The 19,527-nt window shown below is 50.5% G+C and overlaps 1 protein-coding gene across 1 annotated transcript in view; it reads right to left on the bottom strand.

The window, feature by feature from the left end:
* RNF43 (ring finger protein 43) overlaps window positions 1-19,527 on the bottom strand; it is a 65,680-nt gene that overhangs the window by 5,134 nt on the left and 41,019 nt on the right. Inside the window, exons 2-8 of the mRNA XM_005015864.6 lie at window positions 15,179-15,301; window positions 10,792-10,866; window positions 9,347-9,478; window positions 8,737-8,838; window positions 7,977-8,132; window positions 7,334-7,436; window positions 5,430-6,959 (exon numbers count right to left, since the gene is read on the bottom strand). Of these exons, the coding sequence (XP_005015921.2) occupies window positions 5,430-6,959; window positions 7,334-7,436; window positions 7,977-8,132; window positions 8,737-8,838; window positions 9,347-9,478; window positions 10,792-10,866; window positions 15,179-15,301 (2,221 nt within the window). The remainder of the gene's footprint in view (window positions 1-5,429; window positions 6,960-7,333; window positions 7,437-7,976; window positions 8,133-8,736; window positions 8,839-9,346; window positions 9,479-10,791; window positions 10,867-15,178; window positions 15,302-19,527) is intronic.

Genomic DNA, 19,527 nt, shown 5'->3' with positions numbered 1-19,527 from the left:
ACCCTGGTGATGTCTGCAGACAGCATTATTCCCCATGATGCCAGTGCGTGGTACTGCCTAGGAAAGGGGAGTTTCTACAGGGGCTGCGATTCAGCCTTACCAAGCTTCAGCCTCACCTTGCAGCTGGGCGAGGTAAGCACATACCTGGAGGGTGCTACATCCCACAGGAGCACCATCAGCTTCTGGAAACCCTGGTTTAGGGACTTCCTGAGCCAGAGATTGCATTTGCATCTCTGCATTTGATAGCTCTTGATCTAGGCTCTTGAACCCATTTTACTTCTGGCATGTACATCCTCTGGGCAATTAACATCACAGTTTCTCTATGCCATGTGTTACTTTACTGGGTGTTTTAAAGCTTGTTTCCCATTTGATGCCACTACTTATTTTGTTATAAGAAGCAGTGTCTCTTAGTTGTGTTCTCTCCTGCTCTATCTGATTTTGTATTCTCTGTTTCATATCCTTTGCTAGTCATCATTTTCTCGCATGAAAGTCTCTATATTCAGCTTTCTCAAAAAAGCCTCAGCATTGTGACTGTACTCGATCCTCCTGTACTTCTGCCAAGTCTACTACATCCTTTTGGGAGAAGTGGTGATGGGTGGTGCATTCTAGCTCTGAAAGCACTACAGATTCATGCAGTTGCATGATGGCACACTTTCTGCTTGTCTTGTACTTGTTCCCAGCTAGCTCCTAATAATCACCTGACTTGTTGACTGAACTACTAACAGCAAGTCCAGGATGCAGTTTTTCTGAGTTAGCTGAGAAAGGCCCATCACTGTGTGTAGGCATTTAGAAGCAGCTCTGCTTGTGTGTGGCATTTTGTGTTATGGAATTTCACCCACCACTTTATTGCCCAATAACTCAGCAACAGGAGATCCTTCTGTAGCACTTTGTAACCAGTTTTAAAGCTGACAATCCTGGAGGATTTTGTCTTCTTAAAACTTTGTTATCTCCTCTCTGTGCCCAGACTATTTATGAGCTTGCTGAAAGGTGCTGACAGCTGGAGAACTCCACTTCCCTCCCTTTCCAAGTAACTTTCCTCCATTAAGACTGATCTGCACTTTGTCTCCTATTTTTTAGCCAGTTATTTACCTATGAAAGCACCTTCCCTTTTATCCTTTGAGAGCTTCATTCCCTTAAAAGATCTGGGAGGCGTTATCTCTCTACAAAAGCTGTGTTGCCTCCTCCCCTGGGTTTCACATTTAGCCATGTGTCTACAAGTCAGACCCTGTATTTGAACTTTTAACAATTTGCTTGCCAGGAAAGTCAGGCTCATCGTTCTGTTCCTTCAGCTATTTCAAGCTGATACTGCCCTCAGCTCTTTCTTCTGGGTCTGGGCACGGGTAACAGATTACAGTCCACATTTTTGGTTTAGCAGTTTTGTATTTGAACCCCTGCAGAATGCCCAGGTGAATAATCAATAACGCAGGCAATTTGTTACTGTTCACTTTACTGATGTGTTTCAGAAATGCTCATACTGATGACTTGATCTGTGTGGGATCCTCTAACCCATGCCCTGAATAGAGATGTGCCAGGGTGAGAACTTCCTCGAGCACTTCCCTGCTGATTACTGATGCAGCAAATTCATTTTGCTCCTCTACTTTGCTGTTAACAACCCTTGAACATCCCTCTTAGGCCTGTCTTACTCTCTGGAGCTGCAGAGCCTCTGGCAGGCTTCTTTCTTGTGATGGAGCTGAAAATGCTTGCACCAGTAGTCATTCTGTTTTTCACAAGTTGTTCACAGAAGTCTTTCCTGGCCTGCCTCACCATGGCTCTGCACTTAGCTTTACATCCAGCTCTCTTCTGATTTCTTGTCTGGCAACATCTTCACTTTTGAAGAATGGCTTATTGCTTCTAATTGCCCTCTCTGCTCTGCTGCCCCACCAAGCCTTCTCTGGGGCCTTTTTGTGGTTGGTGATATGTATGACTCTGGGCTTCTGGTACTGCATCTTTAAATGATCCCTGCGCCCAAAAGCATCTTTTCTTTTGACTGCTTCTTTCACTATGATTTTAAAAAAAGTCTCATGTTTATATACAGACTTGTTTGCAGACTGTGCTAATGCAGTGTATTATAACCCAAATTCCATAGTGTTTCTACTTAGGTACAATTGGGGATTTTGTGTTACTTGTCATTGGACTTTATACTCTCCTTAATACACAGTGTCCCTCCTGTGCCCCAGAAAAGGCATACTCTTCTCTGTAATTTCACATGGAAATTGCAGAGTGCCACCGTGTTTTTGTTGTTGTTTACGATTTTTCTGAAAAGTTCATGTCAAAAATTTCATATAAAACTAGGCTTTCTGATTCATCCACTTACATTTTTAACCTTGCAACACTTACTTATCTAGAGGCATATATGCATTTCTCTTTGGTCTCCTTGTCTATTTTTTGTGTGTCCCATTTAAACAGGACTGTCTATTGGGATTGTTCTTTGCTGTTTTTAACAGTTCTCCACTGATCTTTGTGCGGTGACTTTGTAAGGTAAGCCAGCTTGATGGCTTTCCCATATAACCCCTGCACAAGCTTCTGCTCTCTGAAACTTTTACTAGTTCCTAATAAAGTAAAATCTTTCTATTATTTTATAAATCTTATAAGGAAATTTTGACTCTCTGTCTGGTCCTGAAAGCACCACAGAAGCTACTACAGTGAAACAGACTTAGAGTGACACTGCTTTAAAACACAGCAGTTCTTTGGGCTCCTGGCAAAAATGAGGTAAGAGGGACCAGAGGCTTCCTGAATGGACATGCTTTGAAAGTCACGCTGGTGCTGGCTCTGGGCAAGTGTCAAGTGCCTTCCCCATTGCACCATCAGGATGGGCACAAATCTGGGCCTCTGGGACAATCCACAAAGCAACAGAGGCATCGCAGCATGTACCTCTGCAATGCCCTGGAGCCCCATGTTAGAACTGTGAAGCCCAAGCAGCAGGTCCCCTGGGCCAGCAAGTGCCCCAGGGGGATCCCTGCTCCCTCCTTCCCTCCAGGCTGGAGGGAGACACCTTCCCTCCTCCATCTCCAGGGTGTCCCCAGCACAGATCCTCCCAGTGTGGGGGTCACAGGCGGGAAGGGAAGGGAAGGGAAGGGAAGGGAAGGGAAGGGAAGGGAAGGGAAGGGAAGGGAAGGGAAGGGAAGGGAAGGGAAGGGAAGGGAAGGGAAGGGAAGGGAAGGGAAGGGAAGGGAAGGGAAGGGAAGGGAAGGGAAGGGAAGGGAAGGGAAGGGAAGGGAAGGGAAGGGAAGGGAAGGGAAGGGAAGGGAAGTGGCACTGCTTAAAACATGAGTTTTATCACAAAGAGTACCAAAACCTGTCAGTACATCACACATTTCCTACAAAGGACACACAACAGTAGCCACCAAAGCCAGTGCATGGTGTTGCACAAGCCTGGCACCTCCATTTCTAAATCTGTCCATTCCTGTGTCTGCTCTTTTGCTCATACACTTCTTCTATAGAGAGAAGTTAAGAGCAGGCAAGCCAATATAGGGATCCTGTCTCTCATGCTACAAAATATATAAGAATGAAGAAATGACAGTTGCACCTATACCCCTGAAACTTCGGGGTGCGGTCACAGAACACAGCACCATGAGGCACATCCCACCATGTGCTTATGGTGTCAGCCTCCAGGCAACATGGAGATGCAAGGTAGCCACACCACACCAGGGGACAGTCACCCCAATGGGTGGCAGCTGGGCTCCTCTTTCAGCAGTTTCCTGGGCCACAGCCTGCCAGGGAAGCCCAGACACTGCTGCAGCCCATAGGGAGGGTGGCAGTGGGTGGCAAAGCCCTGCACTGTCAGACAGCAGCAAGGTGTGACATGCTTCCTTGCACTGTACTCTTCCACAGCCACACCTGGAAGAAGCGCCAGCTGCCCTGAGACCTGGATGGAAAGATTGGTGTGTCCTGGTGGCAGCCATGTCTTGCGTGTCCAGGCCATGGTGGGCTGGTGGACGAGGCCATTCATGCTGCACAGGACACTCCCTGTGAGAGGGACATGGAACAACCCTGGGAGCTGTTTTGGTCCCCCCTTGCTCATGGCTCCTGTGGCCCCAGGTGTGGCACTGCCTCCCCAGATATTGTCCCTTCCCAGCCAGCACCTGGGCTGGGGACAGAGAGGTCCATGCTGAGTCACACCGGTCCCTGGGCTTTGTTTTGCAGTGGGAGCTCACACCAGCTCCTGAGCAACCTGCCACTGTGCTGTGGTCCTGGCAGAGCTCTTTCCTGAGGATATCGCCACACACCGTCTCCAGCTCAGGACGCATCAGCCCTCAGAGCTACCAGCAAATTGGAGAGATCCCTGTGCTGCTGCCTCTGTGTCTCTTGAAGTGGCAGCCTCCCTCCGGGCCCTTTGAACAAACTCCCCCATCACCTGCAGAGCCAGGCTCTTCTGCGCCTGGGAAAAACCTGTTCCTGGGAGCCTGGGAGCCCAGCGTGCCGCAGGCACTGCGCCCATCCGGCCTTTCCCCCTGCCCTGCTGCCTCCTTGCAGGCACGGCACAACCAGGAGCCTGGGCGTGGTGTTGGGCTGGATAGACAAGCATGGGGAGGAAGTTATTATCTCTGTGGTACAATGGGCATGGTGAGTCACGAGTTTAAGGCCGGCATTTTAACAGAAATTAGGCAGCCAGATCTGTATTCGGTACCTAAATCAAAATGATTTGCCCGAGGACCTGCAGTGAGTCAGTGGCAGGGTGAGGAAGGGAGCCAGGTGCTGCTCTGCTGCCAGCACCTGGCCTTGCTGACTTGCAGGCTGCTATTTGCAGAGTCCAAGAGAGCAAGGCTTGCGAGCTAAACCTGGGCTGGCTCTTTCAAACGTTCTGGTATTTTCCCTCTCACAGAGAGAGCCAGAACTGACGTACAGGCAAAAGGCCAAATCTTAATTACACCTAATTTTCAGAAGACACTAAAAAGTAACTCCCACACATCAGAGGCAGGTGAGACAGGAGGGATGTGCAAATCCATAAACTCATTTAGTCTGTTCCTCTACTACATCCGGCCATGCACACTCATTTCCTTGTTGAGCCCAGCAGGCTGGGGTTAACTGTATCAACTAAGCCCACTAAGCCTTAACAATAATGACTTTGCCACTAGGACATCCAGACTGCGGTAAGGATACTTAGAATTTTGGTTCCACCCTTTCCTTTGGGAGATAATCCAGTGGCTAGAGACCCCCTAAACAGCTTCCTTATTTCTCACTTGTATTATTTTAGGATGAGATTGCAGGGTTTGGTGCACTCAGCTGATGTATTAACACATGCTAATTGTCCAGGCCATCATCTCAGGACAGGTAAGCTCTGAAAAACTTCTGTCACCAGTGGTGCTGTAGGAGAGCCCACCATTAAGGTGCAAATGTCTACCAGCACCCAGAGTAGCCTCATGCCCATCCTGCAGCAAACCACCTCCACTCACCTGCCTGCTGAAAGAAGAGGCCAATACCAGACTTACCCTGACTACACTGCTGCGATGGGCAGTGCAGGCGAAGACTCAGATTGTGCTTTGCTGTGCCCATCCCTGAGAAACCAGCAGGAACTGTGTGGTTTCCCTCCCGTCCTGACATCCCCTCTTCCTGCTTTTTCAGCTCTGAGCTGGACTGTGGCACTAAACACTTCCAAAGTGGCCGAGCACCCAAGCTGCAGGGCAAGGAAGCGCTTGGGATCAGGGGCTGGACTTCAGGGGAGCAGCGGTGGCCAGTGGGGTGGCCATGAGGAATGTGAGTGTCACAGGCTTTGGGCAAGGCTGAGTCCTCAGGCAGGAGAGAGGGGTCGGGTTCCAGGGGACATTTCCTTTTCCTTCTGTGGTGACGACTCTGTAAGCTGTGTCTCTGCAGCAGCAGGACAGGGGATGTGCCTGCTGCTCCTGATTGTCTGGTGGCATCTACACTGAAGTCCAACCTGTTTAGAGAAGCAGAGGGGACATGTGGGGGCTCCCGGCCTTGCTGGGAACAGGCTGTCTGTCCTGCTGGAGGTGCCTCCTGTAACACCGTGCTGCTTTCCACAGGCTGCTGACAGTGATGGCTCTTCTCAGCTCTCTTTTGAATCCGAGCACCGTGGAAGCCAACCTTGGTCCCAGAGTACCGGGACTTGCGCTGCCCAGGCCCTTGGCCGGCCCGCCCAGGAGGGCACTCTGCGTCCCTTCTGTAGTGGTGGTGCTGGTGGTGGTGGTAGTGGACATGGCTGAGCACCTGGGCCTTGGATGGAGCAGCACCCCCAGGCACCACCAGGTCCAAGGACCTGGGCCGCGTCTCCCTTGGTGGCCGCTGCCGCTCCTGCCCGTTGTCTGTGGCAGGCCCCTCTGAGCTGCAGTACACAAATGGGTCATAGTCACTGCTGAGGGAGCTGCGGAACGTGGAGCAGCTGCCATGGATGCCCTGCAGACTGACGTCTGTGCAGTTCAACACGGAGTCGCTGGAGGAACCGTGGCAGGGCCCCGAGCTGGAGTCACTGCCCGGCCCGTCTGCCAGGTACCCACTGTGCTCCGTGAGATAGCTCTCCCCGGAGCCGCTGCTGTTGTGCTGGTGTCCATGGCCAGCCCCTCGGCGCAGGGCAGGTGCCCGGTGCTGCCGCTGTGCCAGGGCTGCCTTGAGTCCCAGGCAGGGGGGCTGGGGCTGCAGGGGGCACATCCTATGGGGTGTCAGAGGCTGCCCACATGCTGTGGGGCTGGGATGCTGCTGGCCCTGCAAGCCAGGGACCAGGGGGGATGGGTGGCTGCAAGCAGGCAGAGAGCTGGCTGGCCTGTAGGGCATGTAGTGGATGGTGCTGAAATCCAGCTGGGAGAGCTCCGGAGAGTGGAAGAAAGGGTTGCCATGGGCTGGCTCTGGGGGGAAGCTCCTGAGGTTTCTCTGAGGGTAGGCATGTGGGAGGTGGTAAAGGGCATGTCCTGGGTGCTGGCGGAAAAGGTGCAGTCGCCGTCCAGGCTCCATGTCCCGAGGGGCCAACCTGGAGCCTGCCACTGGGGCCTGGTCAACCGAGTCTCGGGCTGAGAAGAGAGAAGGTAGTATTCAGCATATGTCCTGTGCCCCAGATACAGTTGGCCTGGCACTTGCGAGTCTCTACTACATACTCACGTCCTGTCTGTGTCCTCATGGCTGCCAGCAAATTGTCCTGCACCCTCTTTGGTGCCCCAGTCCCCAGCCCTCACCTCCCTTCCCCATAGGTCTTGAGACTGGCTCTGATCCTGCCCCAGCCCAGCACCTCACTGTGCACCACTGGGATGGGGGCTTTTACACACACAGATGCACTCACCACCCCATATACCCGTATGCACAGAGACACGTTCCCATGATGCACCCACTGCATCACCCAAGGGTACGTAGTCCCCCTGAACCAGAAAATGCCGTGTCTGAGCCCTACCAAGAATATTGAACATGCAAAGCGGACACGTGTGGTGTTGCTGCAGCCAGGGGTCAACACACTCCCGGTGAAACTCATGGGAGCACGAGATGATCCGCAGTTCCTAAAGAGAAACAGGGAGAGAAGGCTGAATGAGAACCATGTCCCAGGAGCTGAGCATAGGGATGGGGGCTCTTGATGCTCCAGAAAGTGAGACTTGAAGGATGGAGACATCTAACAATGAGCCACCTGCTGCCCAGCTTTGCACAGAGGAGGTTGCATGCAGCTTTGGGGGGTGATGCCTGGGATTGGTGCTAGTCCTCAGGAAAAAGGGGTATTATGGGCTGACTGTTTTGGAGAAGCAAACCCCACTTTTGCCCCATTGTTTCAACATGGACACATCAGGGGCATTATATCCTTCAGTGACAGCTGAAGACCCATCTGTAGGGAACTGGAATCTGCAAGCAGGGCCAGTGCTTTTTGGCCAAGGGGCAGGCAGATATCCATCAGTGATGGCCCCTTCCCAACTTTCAGGAGCTGCTGAAGGAAAACGCCCAAGGTCCTCCAACCTCTGCCAAGCTGCTCAGCTCCTTCTGCAGCTCTGTCTGCCCACAGCCAAGCAGCTCAGAGCTGATGCTCACTAGCAGCCATGCCTGCAACCTACCTGGCCCTCGCTGAACTCCTCCAGGCAAATAGCACAGACTGGGGCTGAGCTGCAGCTGCTGGTGGAGTCCCACCGTGACGCCTGCCGGCACCTGGCCTGGTAGTTGCGTGTGGCCAGCTGCCCGATGGCCTGCATGGTCTGCTGCTGCAAGGAGTCCTGACAGAAAGAAAGGAGGCTTTCAGGAAAGGGTCAACCTTGTGTTGTCATGTTCTTTGAGGCTCTTCCACTTTTCAAAATGGGATTATTGGGGATTTGAGAACAATACTCATTTCCAGAGGTGACTCTTTGCCTAACCTGGCATAGCCAGAGGGGGCTTTGACACCAGCAAGAAACGTCTGGCACTGGCCATTCAAAACCACTCAGCAGTTCCGGATTTTATGTCTTTCTATTGGAAAAAACAGGGTATTTTCAAATCTGGAGATACATCTAACTCTGTAAAGACTTTTATTTAATTAGTTTCTATTAAAATGCTAAATCTTCTACAGGTAACACTGTTAAAATCAAGAGCTTGCAGGCCAACTTCGCAGCTTTAGGTGCTGAGACAAGCTCTGAAAGGTGTAGGGAGTGTGGCAGGCTGCTATGCTCATGGGGTGGTGGGAGGAGAGCGAGGCCACTGCACAAGGGATGCTCCACATATCCTTGACATGCACCTGCCTTGTCTCCAGGTCACAGAGGCACTTTTCTTCCCCCAAACTGGGTTTGTGGCTACCACTGTTGTGTTTCTGCTTCCTCAGACACATCTGCTCCATGAGATGCTTACCTGAGTCCTGTTCAGCTGACACTTTGTGCGGACAACAAAAATCAAAATGATGACAACAACAGTGCTGACCACCGTGAGAAGAATCCATACATCGTAGTCTGGCTGATGGATAAAACAGAAAATAGATTACTCTTGTGTGGCAAAGGTGGGAATTAGAGGATAAACAGGGGAATTCAGATCTCTTCCTGACCATCGGCCTTTGAATGCATCAACTCTGATTCCTTGCTCTTTACAGCTGAAAGAAAAAGGGTTCAGACTTTTCTGCACACTTTGGCAGGAACGGATTTTTTGTTTTGCAGCACCTCAGCTCACTATAGGCTGCGGTCTAAGGTAGCACCAAATAAGAAAATCAAGGCTCAGTCTCATATAAAATGGTAGGAAATCCTCTCACCTCACTCATGATCTTTAAGCAAAAGGAACTAAATAAGCTGAAAGAGCTTTTGAGCATTTATTTGCAGCAAAGCATCTGAATGATGCAGATAAGCAGAATGGCTCTGCAGAGCTCCTGCAAAGATCTGTGATCTCTGTCCATCGGGAGGAAAACCCAGCAGCTTTAGAAAAGTCCTTGGGAGAGAGGATACAGAAGACAGTGGAACGGTGTGTGTCTCACCCAAGCTGGTGGCTCCTTGACCTCTATCTTCACATGGGCCTCTCTGTTCTTGTTCACGACACCCATGAGCAGCTCGGCATCATGGCCCCTGATCAGAACCACAGGCTGACTCAGCCCTCTGGGCTTTCTCAGCTGTAAAGAAACAAACATTGTGAGAGATGGTCCAGAACAGCCTGAAACAAGGACTATCCCAGCTCCCCGGGCACATCTGGTTCCTCCCAATAAGTCTTGTAAACACTTCAGAGAGTAAGACTGCTCCCCCAGATTGCACTATCCCTCTGTGAGGGAATCAGATGGAATCTTTCACTAACTCTTCAGAACAGCTTTCGTTATTTCCTTCAATAGTGTCTCCTCCTCATGCACAACTGGACACTTTGTTCAGTGTTGTTCGTGCTCCTCTTTGAAGCCCCACTGCAAAAGTCCTTGGTCTCTCCTCTCCCATGTGGCAGCTGCCAACAGCACCACTGAGTGCTGCCTTTGTTGCAGAAATACTTCACCTCCTTTTCCTGTGAGATACATCAGAGTCTCCCCTCTCCTCCCTCTGTGATCTACAGGACATTGTTTGTTTCTGACCATACCTTTTTCCACCATAGACATATAGTCTAGGCAGCCTCGCACAAGCAGGCTCAGCAAGTCCATGTGTTCTCTCTTCCACATTGACCTGAACTGGAGTGGCCACCTGACCCAATATGCATACTTCCCATATGCATACTGAGCAACCTCAGCATTGCCTCATGAGCCTTCACCTGCTTCCACATTTCTCTGGCATTAGAAATTAAGTGCATGAAAAAAACACAAAGGATGGATCCAGTGACCAGGAATCAAACCAGAGTTTTGCTGATCTCAGGAACCAGCTCTTCTATCTGTCCTCTTATCTAGGGCTGGATGTTTTTCATTATACATTGATTATTCCAGCGAGGAACCTAGTCCCCTCCAGAGATTAGCAATGGTGGTGGAAGGTATCTCTGGAGGTCTATAGGCCAATGTCTAACTTGTAGCAGGATTATAACAAACAGCATACCAGGGTGGCCAGGACTTTTGCTTGAAAACTTGAGAAATCACTTTTCCTCTAGATAACAACAGGGCTGTCCCTACCAGATGGGCTCTGTTAATCTGTGACTTCCCACATGGAAGCATCCAGTTCCTGGAAGAAACATTCAATTGACCAGACGATGTTCTTTAAGAGCAGCAAGGTGCTGTTCACAAGCTGCTGCCTTGCTTGTTCTGCCTGCTGATCCGGAGGCTCACCAAGGGTTGAGCAAAAGAGAAAAGTACTGTCCATGAGCATGGACAAGCTGTGTAAGAGTTAACACTCAAATCCAACTTGCATTATCTTCCTGGGACATCCCACTGGATGTTGGTGGCTGGTAGGTTCTGACCTGTGCACATTTAGGGATGTGACAGGGGCACTGCAATTTGTTTGGTAATATCAGTGAGGTCTGTACCTGATCAGCAGCGCTTTCATCATCAGTAATGTCAAAAAGGATAGCACGGGCTCCACGTTCCCCTGCCAGCTTTGCCTGTCCAAAAGAACAGAAGCTTGAGTAGACATTTTATATTTTACATCTATATTAACATCTACCATTTGGATATGCATTTGCCTCCCTGGCTCTTCACAAGAGAAAGAAACACCTGCTGCTTAGACTGACAAAATAGCTTACACCCTCATTTCTGATTTGTGTTGAGCTGCAGTGAAACCAGTGTCTGCTCTTGCCACAGCTCTAGCACTCATGGAAGGTTTCCCCACACAGTTTCAGACACAAATTTGTTGGTGTGATTGCAGTCACAGAAACCCATAAACCTAGACACCAAATCCCCTGCATGTCTGTGCCATGGGCCCCTTTGCTTCAGATCTGGGTTGTTGGGGAGATCTGCAGCTCCATTAGCACCGCACACTGCTAGGCAAGCCTCCTGTCCCAGGAGAGCAGGGACTGCCACAGGTCCCCAGCTCCCACTGCAGCTGCACCAGCTGGGGGCTGTCTATAGGACCAACTCTCATATACATTGCTCTCTCTGATCCCTGGTCCCCACATTCATCAGGGAGAGGTGATCCCTGGGCTGCAGGTCTAGGATTAGGAGTAGGATCAACCCTGCTGTGCTCCTCACAGCCCACCTCATCATTGCAGCAGTCTGATGAGGATAGCTTTGAGGCCCACCCAAGTGAGTGTAAATACCATCCTGGTGAGGTCAAAGCACACCAAAGGACCTCATGTGGTCACCCACATTCTCCCACTGAGCCCTTCGAGCCCTTAAGGTAAGCAGAGGCAGCCTCTTGTGAAAGGGAGACAGGAACGTGAACAAAGTGCAGGGCTGGGCTGCTGTTACTCATGCGGAGTGCTTTGATTTGTGCGTCCCGAGCGCCTGTGCAAACAGGGATCTGCTGTAGCTGCTGCAGCAGTTTGCCCGCTGCATTGCCAAACTCCAGCTCTGGGGGCAGAGGTCAGTGCTGCAGCTTCCCAGCTGCAATATCAAACACGGTGCTCTGGGAAGGACAGGGTAAGCAGCAGCCTCCGTGCTCATCAAGGAGGAGCTGGGGGCCAGGGTCAGGTGCTGTTTTGGGGGACAGGGACAGGGACAGTGATGGGAATGGAGGTGCAGATGGTGGGGAAGACTGGGGAGCTCCAGGAGGTAGGGCTGAGGGCTCTGAGTCATTGATGGGATTGGACACTCCTGGGTTTGGTAGAACAGATAGGAAAGATGGAAAAGTGGGATTAGAGGCTCAGGGCAGGGATCAGAGACTGGGGTCCTGCCTGGGATGAAAGGAACCTCAGCGTTTGCCAGCACCAAGGAACAAACAGGACTTTCAAGTAGTAACTTCCACCCATGGGAGCCAGTCAAGCTTTGATCAACAATGAAGAGCTCTACAAAGATTTTATCCTGCCAAAGACACTGATGATGGGAAAACAAACAACTGAGACTGGACAAGCAATTCTTCACAACATCTTACAGACTCCTGTTGCAAAGAACACAACCTGGTATTCACAACCTGCTTGCTGCAAGCATTTTCTGAGTGCTTGCTGTCTCTGTGTCAGATCTCTTCAGCCACACGGCATAGCTACCCTTGCTCTTTGAGGACTGAAACACTTTCAGTGCAGATCTGCATTTGCACAGTGATTTAGGAGATTCCAGCAGTCTGACTAGCAATCAATGTTTCACTTGGGAAAAAATATACCAAAGAATTGCAAATGATGCAGCAGCAGAAAGAAAAATGAATCACTTTGATTTGACTCCAGAGGCGTCCTCCATGGCCACCTCTCCCCAAGCAGACCAGACACATTCCCTAACAATTTTAGCTTTGGGTGCTGAACTAGCACTAGAATCTCAGAGAAGAGAAGCAGAAAGTGCATCAGGCGGCTGCTGGAGTCATTCTTATGCTGGGCTTGAAAGTGCTGTCTGTGCACTGCTTGGCTTGGTGACAGCTGCAGGAGAGGTTATGATAACACTTTGCACATGGCTATTTTTATCACCATTGATATAGCACTGCAATTCAACATGCAGAGTTTGGCCACAGGAAACATATGCCAAGGAAGCAAGGCTTCTGCCCCAGCATGCACCAGCCACATCCTACAGCTGCCCACCTGCTGTCAAGGAGAAGCATTGTCCAAAGCCTTTAGGACAGAGATCTGTCTGATGCTGGAGGGAAGGAGTTTGGCAGAAGCTTCAAGAGGATGGAGAAGCAGCTGGACCCTGGTGCAGAAGGACAGCAGTTGCAGCGGGTAGAGGAGCCAGGGTACAAGGCAAAAGGAGGGCCCAGGGATGTAGCTGTCTGAAGGAGCATTTGTCTGTATTTCATGGCTAAACTAGCCCTACGTGGGGGAGAGAGCTATGAGCATCTCCTGGTGAGATCTTGCAGCAGGAGTGCCTGCAGGCAGGATGATGACTGACATCATATTCAGCTGGATCTCAAAACCCAGGGGTGGATTCAGCTCTGGTAATAAAGCAAAGATGGCTAAAGGCCATCTATCAAGCCTCTATCAAAGTCACTCTATCAAGCCACATGCATGGCAATGAATTGAGGGTTTTATTTGCCTTGCGGGGTTAGAAGTGCTAGAGAAGGTCAGGGCTAGTGAGGATGCAGCAATGGAGCATATCTTGTCCTCCCTGTGCTGATCTCCCTCAGCTGATCCCCAGGCTCAGTAATACACTGGTACTTGCAGTGCTGTGATCAAAGACTGAGGCCAGAGAGGTTAAGGACAAAAGTAGCAAAACAGTTTTAGAAGTCTTCTGCTTTTATGTTCTTATACGGAATGTGAATCTTTGAAGTTGCTCTTCCCTTCCTGTTCAATCTCATCCACAGAAGCTGCACTGGCCAAACCTGGCATTGCTGCCCACAGCAATGCCCACACGAGACGTGGTAGCATGGAACTGTTGTAACACAATGTTCACAGCTGGATGGGCACAGGACAGTTGTAGTACCCCGCTGCGCTCCCTAAAACACTTGCAGAGTCCTTGCTCTTACGTGTATCACAGGCTGCACTGGAAGCCCGTGGGTGTGCTCTTTCTCCTACTCTCCTCATGCATCATTAGCACCTTTAGGTGTGACCAGGCCATTTTGCAGATGCAGGATAATTGACAGTAGGTCAATAACTCCTGCACACTAAGTGCTGGCTTGTGCTAACAGCTGGCATCAGCTCCAGAGCAGCAGCAAACCAAACTCAGGCTTCCATCCAGTCCAGAAAGGGGTGGGCACTGCTGTCTGACTGCCCATACGGCTGTGATGAAGCAGCCCTGAGCCGGCAAATATGCACCATGGTTGTCACAGCATCACATCTCCTTGCTTTTGTCACCACAGCCTCTGTTAAAAAATGTGCTGTGCAGGAAGGGCTGCTTGGTACTAATTTTACCTGCCCTCTTCAGCCGAGCTGCAGGGAGGACAGGAAAGGACCCTGTTCCCAGCACAATGTCACCACCAGCAGAAAGCAGACAACAGAGGCTACATCACCTGAATGCAATCCAGACAAAGTAGAGCTAAACAAGACTCTGTGTTTTTACAGTGCTTGTGGAAAATAATATAACATATTCTACAGAGATAATAAAAGGACATAGACTGAACCACTGAAGAAAAAAGATAATGTTAGCTTTATCCACTCAACTTTATCAGAGACACAAAGATTTTAAGGTTTAAAATGACCCTCGTTCTCACCTGACTTCCTTATTACCAGAGAATTGTACCAGTGACCTCAACTTTTGACACAGTAACTGCCATTTCACTAAGGCACCTCTTTTGCAGAAGACCTGATCTGAAGACCTCTGTGATCTCCCATCCCTTTATAAGGTGGATGGTGGCCCTCACTGTTAAAGAGTCACTTTTTGTTTCTAGTTTGCCTGTTTTGCATTTTTCTGAATTGCTCAGTGTTGATCCTTCATGTGCCTCATCTATTGAAGTAATGCAATATAACTTTTAAAGACAGAAGACATTTTCTGTGTCCATGGTTCCCACAGCAGAGGACACCAGAAAACACAAATCCCTCCAACAGGCCAGCAAGCAATGGGAGGGTGCATAATGTGGGGCACAGGGCTGCCAGGCAGCAAAGCGTACGGGATGCTGAGGTAAGGTCTGAGCTGTCCCAGAGCAGTCAGGTTAGGGAAAACTCTATACCTTTTACAAAGCCAGGAAGTACAAAAAGTAAGGAGGAATGGGTATTAGGGAAGGTTGGCACAGCATCTCCCCCAGAGGATACTTTCTGCCAAAGTCCGTGCTCTATTCTTGTTCTTTTCTCCGCCCTCCAGCAGTTCTTTCCTGCCCTGCTGCTTCCTCCAGCTCTTACTCTGTTGTGCATCACAGGTTTCATCTCCCAGGTTGGTGCCATTCAGGACTTTTTTTGCACATACCTTGTTAGCCAGCGACAGGCATGGGTTGGGATCCCGATCTGGCTGCTCAAGCTTGACAATGGTGATGAATCCCGACTCCGTGTGCTCATCCTCACTGGTGTTGCACAGGGACAGCGGGTGGGACTGCAGGACAAAAGCAAAAGAAACTCAGATCCTGGGGCTCAGCACTGCAAAGGGTGGCTTGAGCTCACTGCAAACTCTGTGTCTCAATCTGCCAAGAATGTGTAGGAGACACCACTGGGATCCCTGCAGTGGGCATTACACTGCAACATCCTGTGTCTGAGCATCAGTGAGGCTTTGAATGCCACAAGAAGCAAGCCACAGTTTGGTCCACCAGCGAAACATCCCAGAGAGAGGTGAAGTATCTACCATGGGCTGCACACAGGTCTGGCTTTGTCCCAGTGACATAGTCAAAGCCAGACCTGTGTGGATTCTGGGTTGGGGCATGCAGACAGTGCTGGCTCAGCTGCTGTGGGGCTGCTAGGGCCCCAAGGCACAGGACCCACTTCCCACAGCCAGCTTGCTTGCAAGCAGCAGCGACACAATGCACAGCTCCCCAGCTTACAAGAAAAGCAAACTCCTGGTGCCCTCAGAGAATCAGCAGTTCTTGTTCTTCTGCCGCCAGACTCAACAACTTTATGATGAATTTGTAGAGGAGAAGCCAAAGGAACTGTTGAAAAACTCAGAACAGGTAGCAGCAAAGAAATGCCACGAATGAGAGGGGAGAAGATAAGATCCCAGTAACCACATCCCTGTGAGTCCTGGAAAAGTATTCACCACCTTGTGCCAAATTGATGGCAGTGGGGAGCAGAGCTCACAGCCACCATGGGACATCCCTATGGGATGGGGTTGGGGCACCATGCCTAGGTGCACACCTCTGCGGAGCATCCTGCAGCAGGGGCCATGGCCTGCCCCAGCCTATCACAGGGACATGAGGGCAAGGTGAAGTCCTGCCAGGGGCTGAGTGCCACACTGGTCCATGCCTGTGAAGTGTGTGATTGCTTCTGATTTTTCAGTCTGGCGGTAGAGGGAAGACAGTCTTGTGCTAAATGACGGGAGGTTAAAGGAAACTGGAGGAAATTTGGTTCTTGGCTCCCTCTGGGAAGTCCTGTCATTTTGCATGAACCTTCCCAGCTTTTCCTAGAAAAGCTGGCTGGCATCCTCCTCTGTGACTAAATTATGCTGTACAAAGCACACAGAGGTTACATTACAGAAAAAGCTATAAATACTAAGGGTGTTGGGCAGCTTTTATTAATGCATCAGTGTGTGGAAATGCAGGAAACGAGCAAGAAAGCTCAGCATTATAAAACAGCAGGATTAGGGCAGGCATTGTACCTGAGTGTCCAGCAGCATGTCCTACTCTGCAAGTAACTCTGCAGCAACATTCCAGTGCTGTGCAGAAAGGCTGCTGACTTGACAGGCTTAAACCAGGGGCGGGAGGGAAGCCATTTCCTGCTCTCTGACAGTTCCAGTTTGAGACCTGACTGCAGAGAGTGGGAGAACGGGGCTTATTTCACCTAGCTTCAGACACGCTGATGGTGCCATTTAGCAAACAAGCGGGTCTCCCAGACACCTCATCAGCAGGAACAGGTCCTTCAAGGCAGCGCGACTTGGGAGCTGTGCAGTGCCCATATCTTGCTCCTGACAATAAAGGTGCATAGACAATTAGCCCAGATGCAGCCACCTGCATGGGACACATCAAAAGCTGAAGGAGACCGGCGGCACCTCCGTTCACTTGGAAATGCAAAATGTGCTCACTGAGCCTGCAGGGTGTGGGGAGACAGCGCTCTGAGCTAGAGGGCAGGGAACCTGCTGGGGTGGTGCGTGGCGCTGAGGCTGGTCTGGCACACCGCGCTGTGCCCTGCATCCCCTGGCTCCAGCCAAAGCCCAGCTCGGAGCTGACCCTGCTGGGCCCCGGAGTGCCCCTTGGCACCCATTGGCACCTGCCTGGCTCCATCAGGGCTGAGGCTGGAGCTGCTGCCACTGGGTGCGGCCCTCGGCCGGATTCTGCCCCTCATGTCTAAGGGGAGCTTCCAGGGGGGACCTGTGGAGATCACCGCAGGGCTGTGTCCCTAAAGAACAGGGCTTCATCACACGAACTACTACCCTGCTGAAAGCGCAGGTGCCTTGACACTCCAAAACCAGGTACTAGGAAACAAAAATGGGTCTGGCCAAACCAAAAGCAAGTTATGATGGTGAGGACTTAAAAAGAAACAAACAAACAAAACCCCACAAAAACATGGAGTAGGTTTGGAGGCAGGCAGAAAGACAGAAAAACCCAAACCCAGGACTCTCAGCTAACCTTCAGGAGCTAACCTTACACCCAGGTGTAAGGGATGGCACCATTGGCCTGTGCTGTGACCTGTTACACTTTGAAATCCAGCACGGCACCTGGTTAACAACCTTGTGCCTCATTCATCTTTCTCTTGGGGTCTTTCTTGCTAATCCATATATTAGATGAAAAATGTCAGAACGCTATATAATTCAGACTTAAAATCAGCCTTTAAGATGTTCTAGAGAACATACCTGTGCCAAGCACCACTTACTGTAAAATTCAGAGCTTGGGGTTTCCAGGGAAGCAATGAAATCTGTTATGACTTGGGAGCGCTCAGGAGAGGCTCCCAAATAACCCCGCACTTTGTTCGAGCACTGGCAGGTGTTGCCCACATGCAGATGAACACAGCTTTTAAGTGTTTGCAGTCCCCCTGGCTTTACCAACCAATGTCATTACCTTTATATTCTGTTTGCTTGACTGGGAGATCTCTGGCTGTTGGTTAATATATCATTTAATAAGCACGGAAAAACACAAAACAAGAAATGCAAAAAGTGTGTCTTGTAATACTTCTAATAATTCAGAGATAACCCTCCTGATGGCTTTATCAAGCCTTTACCAGGTTGCTCCTGGAGCTCCAAGGAGCCTAAGCTGCTGGAGCACCCTGAGACACCAGTTCTGCAGCGGCAAGAGGCTTTAGAGGATCTCATTAGTGGTGGGGTGCGATGCTGGTGAGATTTGTAGCGTAGGTGGGGTAGAGGACATCTCCAACTGCAGCTGGCTGGTTTGGGAAGAAGTCCCACCTTCCAGTACTGCTTGGAGTTGTGTTTGACCCTTGGTGGGAATGGCTTGCTGGATGCTGTGATGTTCTGGGGGCAGGAATCTGTGGAGTAAGGGCTATTCCTGTGTGCAGAGCACAGAGCAGTGTCTCTGTGACAAGGATTGCTGGGCCTGATCACAACATTAATGATAAACACAGGGAATAAGTGCAACAAGTGCTAATCTATGTTTCTGCACCCCAAATGATCTTGGGTAGCATATACAAAGTCTTGGAACCAGGTGGTAAATTGGGGGAAGACCTGCTGATGAACGCACCAAAACCTTCCTTCTGATTTTCTGTTAAGACTGGCCACTGTGGTGTTTTCCTCTTTCCCTCTGGGACACCTGATCCCTCTTGCCAAGCAAGAGTCCTTTGTTTTGTGCGTTTCTGCCAGGGACACAACTGTATCCACAAAGGGCACAGCAAGCAGCAGGGGTAAACTGAGACGGCCAGGGGAGCCACAAGCATGCAGGGGTCACTGCCCCCTGCCCCATGGAGCTGGGGCAGACAAGTGGCTCCCTCATTATTCTGTAAGGAGTCCTTAACCAGGCACCTCTGGAGGCTGAGAGTCCGGGTGCTTTCCTCAGCATTCTTTAAAAAGATGAACAGGAGGCAGTCAGGAGGGATTCTTCGTATCTCATCCACCCAAGCAACATGCCCCACTCGTCTTCACTCCAGATCACCGCCACCGGCCATTGCATTTGGCGTGAGTGATCATGGCTGCGCATTGTGCTCAGAGGACAAGCAAGCTCTAAAAATAATCTAAGGATCAAACACCAAACCAAATATTATTTGATTCCTTGATGCAGACAGGACTCTTGCCCCAGCTGCTGGCCCTTGCCACTCACTGGGCTGCAGTCAGCATCCCTCATTCCCTCTGATGCAGGCCCATGCACAGGTGGCTGCAGAGTGGCTCACCGACTGCAGGACTGACAGATGGGCTTCTCCAGGCAGGGGTCCCACATCCTGGGCGCTCTCCCAGCCTGGGGATGTCTGTGGCACCAACTGCTACAACCAAGAAGTCATTGTTCCTTACAGAAAGCCTCTCAGACCTAGAGAGGCAGGGCAGTCAGGCCTGTCAACCCCCTGGCTCTGTCACTCCATTTCTCCTTGTCACCACATCCCGCTCACTGCCTGCACAACAGGATGCAGAGATCCTCTGCATGTGTATGAGCTTGCTGCCACTTTTTTCCCATTTCCTTACCCTATGGCATCTCCTTCTTTCCTATCTTTACCACCATACCACTGCCTTTCGAA

The sequence above is a fragment of the Anas platyrhynchos genome, chromosome 20, assembly GCF_047663525.1.
Source record: "Anas platyrhynchos isolate ZD024472 breed Pekin duck chromosome 20, IASCAAS_PekinDuck_T2T, whole genome shotgun sequence".
Classification (NCBI taxonomy): Eukaryota; Metazoa; Chordata; class Aves; order Anseriformes; family Anatidae; genus Anas; species Anas platyrhynchos.
The sequence above is the reverse complement of the archived record's forward strand: the minus strand, read 5'-3'. Positions and strand labels throughout refer to the sequence as shown.